The sequence below is a fragment of the Mustela nivalis genome (genome assembly GCF_964662115.1).
Source record: "Mustela nivalis genome assembly, chromosome: 9".
In the NCBI taxonomy this organism is placed as follows: domain Eukaryota; kingdom Metazoa; phylum Chordata; class Mammalia; order Carnivora; family Mustelidae; genus Mustela; species Mustela nivalis.
The window spans coordinates 69,083,605-69,090,677 of NC_139028.1; the positions used below are offsets into that span (position 1 = coordinate 69,083,605).

General features: G+C 40.4%; 1 protein-coding gene across 1 annotated transcript; it reads right to left on the reverse strand.

The window, feature by feature from the left end:
• Positions 1 to 1,968: 1,968 nt before the first annotated feature.
• OR6A2 (olfactory receptor family 6 subfamily A member 2) lies at positions 1,969 to 2,952 on the reverse strand (the record flags this gene model as incomplete). Its single annotated transcript, XM_082682935.1, has 1 exon — positions 1,969 to 2,952. The coding sequence occupies one exon, from the start codon at positions 2,950 to 2,952 to the stop codon at positions 1,969 to 1,971; it is 984 nt and encodes a 327-aa protein (XP_082539061.1).
• Positions 2,953 to 7,073: the final 4,121 nt, after the last annotated feature.

Here is a 7,073-nt window from a genome sequence, read left to right on the forward strand (position 1 = left end):
TGTTTCCTGTCTTGTTAATTTTGGCCATTCTAACCGGTGTAAGGTAATATTTCAATGTGGTATAAAATTTTTTATAAACATATAATGTATTATTAGCCCCAAGTATACAGGTCTGTGAATTGCCAGGTTTACACACTTCACAACACTCACCATATTACTTATCCTCCCCAATGTCCATAACCCCAACACCCTCTCCCTACCCCTCTCCCCCCAGCCACCCTCATTTTGTTTTGTGACATTAAGAGTCTCTTATGGGGGGGCACCTGGGTGGCTCAGTGGGTTAAAACCTCTGCCTTCAGCTCAGGTCATGATCCCAGGGTCCTGGGATCGAGTCCCGCGTTGGACTCTTTGCTCTGCAGGGGGCCTGCTTCTCTTCCTCTCTCTCTGTCTGCCTCTCTGCCTACTTGTGATTTCTCTGTCAAATAAATAAATAAAATATTTTAAAAAGAGTCTCTTATGGTTTGTCTCCCTCCAGATCCCATCTCATTTCAATTATTCTTTTCCTACCCCCAAAAACCCCTTCGTTGCATCTCCACTTCCTCATATCCTAAGCTTTTTTTAAAATTAATTTTAAAAACTTGAGTATAGTTGAAATACAATGGTGCATTTCAGAAGTACAGCATAGTAATTTGACTTCTCTGTATATTATGCTACATTCACCACAAGTATAGCTACCATCAGTCTCACTACATTACTACTATAATACCATCAATTGTTTTCCCTATGCTGTGTTTTCTCTATGCCATGACTTATTCATTCCATAACTGAAAACTTGTATATCCCACTCCTTTCACCCATTTTACTCATCCAATACCTTCTTCCCCTTTGGCAACCATCAGTTTGTTCTCTGTACATATAGGTCTAAATCTGCATTTTGTTTGTTTATTAATTTGATGCTTTAGATTCCACAAATAAATGAAACAATATGGTATTTGTCTTCCTTAATCTGACTTATTTCACTTAGTGTAATGCCCTCTAGTTCCATCCATATTGTTGCAGATGGTACATCATCCTTTTTTACAGCTGAGTGATATTTCAGTGTGTGTGTGTGTATAAATCTATATCATATCTTCCTTCTTCATTTGTAAGCCTGCTACATTTGATACTGTTATATAAAATACTATTTGCATTTATTGTGTTAAGAATTTTTTTCTGTCATTAACATGCAGATCATGTTATGTTAAGACCCTACATAAGATTCCATTTAATATATAAACTATAAGTTTATGATATAACAATTACCTAATTATAGAGACAGAAGACTAAATAAACAACTGCCATCAGTCACTAGCTCCATGTGGGCACTAACCTAGATAATCAGGAAATGAAGCTAGAGATCTCTGTAGTGCAGGAGGTGATATGTTGCCAACACAAAAATTCTCACTTTCCTCTCTACTTGCCTTGTAATTCATACTAAAATAATCACCTGTAAAAATAATCACCTAGTATAAATCATACTAAAATAATCATCATAGGCTACAGTCAGTGGCTTATGGCTAGAAGAGATCTCACCAAAAGTCTCCTAATGCTATTCTATAATGAAGGCTCTGCTTCCTTGAATGGCTTCCTCTTTGTGCTTTCCTTTTCTACACTTTCAGCCTCAGAAGTAAATCAAAGAGCAAATCCAGGAAAGGCCATTTAGAGAGATACTAGTTCTGCATTTGTTTTCTCATTTAAATATTGAATTGTTATCCATCTTCTGCTCGGTCAATCCTTTCCACCCCATCAGGATGCATGATTCATGAACTGTTCTATGTAAACTACAATAGAACAGAGGACATGGGAAATTCTAGCATGTATCTTCAATGCTGTCCAGAAATCCAGCTGTCAACTTGCAATCAATCCATCCCTCTTCTTTCTCTTGGATTAGTTCCTTGAAGGTGGTTTTGAATCCTAGTCCCTAATTTAGGCCATAAGAGCTCCTCTGAACTTTACAGAAGATACAGATCCCAAGCTCGAGAGCATTTTCTACCCATCTCGGCTAGCTTTCCCGTGCTTAGCATCCTGACCCCTGATTAGGTGCAGAGTACGGCGTAGGGCTCTCTTGACCTCTTGATTGCGCAAGCAGTAGATGATAGGGTTAAGCAATGGTACAATAACAGCATAGAGCACAGAAACCAGCTTGTTGGTGTCAAAAGCTGAGAGTGCCTTTGGCCGGGCATAGATGAAGATACTGGCTGCATAGAAGATGATCACAACAGTGAGGTGAGAGGCACAGGTGGAAAAGGCTTTATGGCGCCCAGCAGCTGAAGGGATGCGCACCACAGCACCAGTGATGGCCATGTAGGAGGCCCCAGTGACAGAGAGTGGCCCCAGCAAGATAAAAATGGCCAGAACAAAGTCTGTAAGCTCTGCTGTTGACATGTCAGTGCATGAAAGATTGAGCAACGGGGAAACATCACAGAAGAAGTGGTTGATGATGTTGGGTCCACAGTAGGAGAGGCGAGATATGAGAAAAACTTTAACCATGGAGATGCCAAAACCTCCAGCCCAGGAGCCAGCTGCCAGCTGCACACACAGCCGGCCACTGACAATGACAGCATAGTGGAGAGGATGGCAGATGGCTACATAGCGATCATAGGCCATAACAGCAAGAAGGACACACTCAGTGCAGCCCAGTCCCAGGAAAAAATATAGCTGTGTCATGCAGCCCTCAAAGGAAATTAGCTGTCCCTGGTTCTTTTTGGACCCAACAAAGCCAGCTAACATCTTGGGAATAGTGACAGTAACATACCAGATCTCCAAGAAGGACATATTAGCCAGAAAGAAGTACATGGGTTTGTGAAGGGTGGGGTGGTTTTTAATTGCCATAATGATGAGTGTATTTTCAGTCAGCACCAACACATAGGCCAGCAGAGAAAGGGCAAATAAAAGTGCCCGCAGTGGTGCAGGAGCTGGGAAGCCCAGCAACACAAACTCACTTACCCTCCCACTCTGGTTCCTCTGCTCCATGTTGTCAGTCTTGCCCACTGCCCTTTAGGAGAGGGAAAAGAGGATCTTCAGGAGCCAACAACAAGGACCCAGCCTTTTTCTTGGTGGATTTATATTGACAGAATATATGTAATGCATGTAATTTATCACTGAACTGAGGCCATCACTTTCTTCTGTAATCTTGAAATGAGCTAAGACAAAAGTGGACAAAAAAAAAACTGCTTCATATTGATGATAGGATAAAAATCTGTTTTGTTCCTTGGAGAAGCATATACTGATGAACACTAGTAAAAGTGATATTAGTTGGTCCCTGAAGAATATAGATCAAAACCAAAAGTAGTAAGAGAGTCTAGGCTGCCCTAATGTGAGAGGTTTTTTTGTGAGCTAGATTATGGCTCTGTTTTGAGGAAATAACAATAATGTACAACACAGTTGAGTATTTACCAGGGATGGAGAGTGTGGACACTATTTTAAAATATATGCAGAGGGGCACCTGGGTGGCTCAGTGGGTTAAATCCTCTGCCTTCGATTCAGGTCATGATCCCAGCGTCCTGGGATTGAGCCCCACATCAGGCTCTCTGATCAGCAGGGAGCCTGCTTCCCTTCTCTCTCTCTCTCTGTGCCTCTCTTCCTACTTGTGATCTCTGTCTATCAAATAAATAAACAAAATCTTAAAAAAATAAAATATATGCAGATATTAATTCACTTAATCTTCAGAAGAACCCTGTGAGTTAGTACAACCATTAACCCCACTTAACCCCTAAGAAAACTGAGGCACAAAGAGATTAATTGATTTGCTCCAGGTCACACCAATAGTAAGAGTTGGAACCAGGAAGTCAGGACCTCACAGGTTCAAAAATATTCAGGCAACACAAAGAAGAAACTATAAAGGGAGGGGGAGTCACGTTGGCGGAGAAGTAACACATTGAGACAACATCAGGTAACAGAAGATCAGCTAGATAGCTTATCAAACCATTCCAAACACTTACATATCCAACAGGAGATGGAAGAGAAGAAGAGCAACAATTCTAGAAACAGAAAATCGACCACTTTCTGAAAGGTAGGACCAGTGGAGAAGCGAATCCAAAGCTACGGGAAGATAGACCATGGTGGGAGGGGCTGGCTCCCAGCAAGTGGCAGAGCAATGGAGCACAAAATCAGGACTTTTAAAAGTCTGCTCCACTGAGGGACATCGCTCCAGAGGCTAAGCCGGGGTGAAGCCCATGTGGGGACAATGTGGCCCCAGTTCCCGTAGGGTCACAGAAGGATCAGGGTGTCTGAGTGTTGCAGATCTTGAAGATAATAGACCAGGGAAGCTGGCTACAGAGACAGAGCTGAGGAGTGAGCTCTCAGCTCAGGGTTACCTTGAGCCATAATCTGTGGTACAGACCACTGCTCTGTGAGTGGGGTCCCCACAAGATCCAGGGAGACCCCCCCCCAGAAGAGTTCAGGGATCTGCAGAGGTTCAGAGACTCCAGGTGGAGCTGTGTGCCAGAGACAGAGATGCTTGGTCACAGGCTAAGTGACCTCAGAGCACAGCTGGAGGCCAGGGAGACTGGAGTGATCGAGCACTTTTCTCTGAGGGCCCACTGAGGAAAGGGGCCCTGAGCTCTTGGCTCCTCTGGGCCAGAGATTGGGAGGCTGCCATTTCCATTCCCGTCCTCCAGAACTCTATGGAAAGCATTCAGGGAACAAAAGCTCCTGAAAGCAAAACCAAGCAGATTACCTTGCCTGGACCCTGGTAAGGGCGGTGCAATTCTGCCTAGGGCAAAGCCACTTGAGAATCACTACAACAGGCCTTTCCCCCAGAAGATCAACAAGAAATCCAGCCAAGATCAAGTTCACTTACTAAGGAGAACAGTGGAATTCCAGAGGAGGAGAAAGAAAAGCATAGAATTCATGGCTTTCTCCCCATGAATCTTTAGTCTCGCAAAGTTAATTAATTTTATTTAATTTTTTCTTCTGATTTTTTTAACTTTTACCCTTTCCTCTTTTAATATTTTTTAACCAGTTTATCTTAACAATACCTTTCATTAAAAAAAAAGACTTTTTAAAAATTAATTAATTAATTAATTTTTAAAAATTTTTTATTTTTTATAATCATATATTTTTATCCCCAGGGGTACAGGTCTGTGAATCACCAGGTTTACACACTTCACAGCATTCACCAAAGCACATACCCTCCCCAATGTCCATAATCCCACCCCCTTCTCCCAAACCCCCTCCCCCCAGCAACCCTCAGTTTGTTTTGTGAGATTAAGAGTCACTTATGGTTTGTCTCCCTCCCAATCCCATCTTGTTTCATTTATTCTTCTCCTACCCACTTAAGCCCCCATGTTGCATCACCACTTCCTCATATCAGGGAGATCATATGATAGTTGCCTTTCTCTGCTTGACTTATTTCGCTAAGCATGATACGCTCTAGTTCCATCCACGTTGTCGCAAATGGCAAGATTTCATTTCTTTTGATGGCTGCATACTATGCAGCCATCAAAAAAAGACTTTTTTGAACTTTCATTATTATAGTCCTATTTTATTCTTCATTGTATCTAACTTTATTTTTTGTATACACATAGGTTTTTTTCTTCTAAAAAATTTGGGGTACAACTTCTTCTAACAGATCAAAACACATCCTAAATCTAGCACCAAGCTTGTTCTAGTCTCCCACCCGAGCAAATTCTGTCCACTTTCTTTTTTGTTATTCTCCCAACCAACTTACCTTATCAACTCCTTTTTTAGAAATTTAAAAAAAAATAATTATTTTCATCTTTATAGTCATATTCCATCCCTTCACTGTGTTTGCCCTTATATATGTTTTTCATTCTTTAAAATTCACTCTTTCTTTAAAATTCATTCATTCTTTAAAGTTTTGAGAGGTAGTTTCTTCTAAGAGACTGGAATACTCCCCAAATTAAGTGGGTGACCCTGTTCTAGTCACCAGTCTAATATATGTGTGTGTGTATATATATATAATATATAATACATATATAAATATTTATATATTTTATTTTTTATATTTTTTTCTTTATTTGTTTTCTTCTTTTAATTATTTTTTCTGAACTTCTTTTTACCCCCTTTCTCCCCCACACTATTTGGGGTCTCTTCTGATTTGGTTAAAGCACACTTTCCTGGGGTCTTTTCATATTTTATTTGCTCCTTCATATATTCTTATCTGGACAAAATGACAAGGCAGAAAAACTCATCATGAAAAAAAGAACAAGAGGCAGTACCAAAGGCTAACGACCTAATCAATACAGACTTGGTAATATGTCAAACCTAGAGTTCAGAATGACGATTCTCAAGGTTCTAGCTGGGCTTGAAAAAGAAGTGGAATATATTAGTGAAATCCTGTCCAGAGAAATAAAAGCCCTTTCTGGAGAAATAAAAGAATTAAAAACTAACCAAGGTGAAATCAAAAAAGCTATTAATGAGGTGCAATAAAAAATGGAGGCTCTTACTGTTAGGATAAATGAGGCAGAAGAAAGAATTAGTGATATAGAACACCAAATGAGGGAGAATAAAGAAGCTGAGCAAAAGAGAGACAACTACTGGACCACGAGGGAAGAATTAGAGAGATAAGTGATACCATAAGATGAAACAATATTAAAATAATTGGGATGCCAGAAGAAGAAGAAAGAGAGAGGGGGGCAGAAGGCATATTGGAGAGAATTATTATAGAGAATTAGCCTCTGCTTTTGGCTCAGGTCATGATCCCAAGGGTTCTGGGGTTGAGCCCGACATCAGGCTCTCTGCTTAGCAGGGAGCCTGCTTCTCCCTATCTCTCTCTGCCTGCCTCTCTGACTACTTGTGATCTCTGTCTGTAAAATAAATAAATAAAATCTTTAAAAAAAAGAAGAAGAATTAATTTCTATTCTCCTGAAACTGTTCCAAAAAATAGAAATGGATGGAAAACTTCCAAACAGATTTTATGAGGCCAACATCACCTTGATCCCAAAACCAGACAAGGAACCCATCAAAAAAGAGAATTACAGACTAATATCCTTGATGAATACAGATGTGTAAATTCTCACCAAAATAATAACCAATAGGATCCAACAGTACATTAAGAGGATTATTCACCACAACCAAGTGTTATTTATTCCAGGGTTGCAAGGTTGGTTCAACACCTGCAAATCAATCAA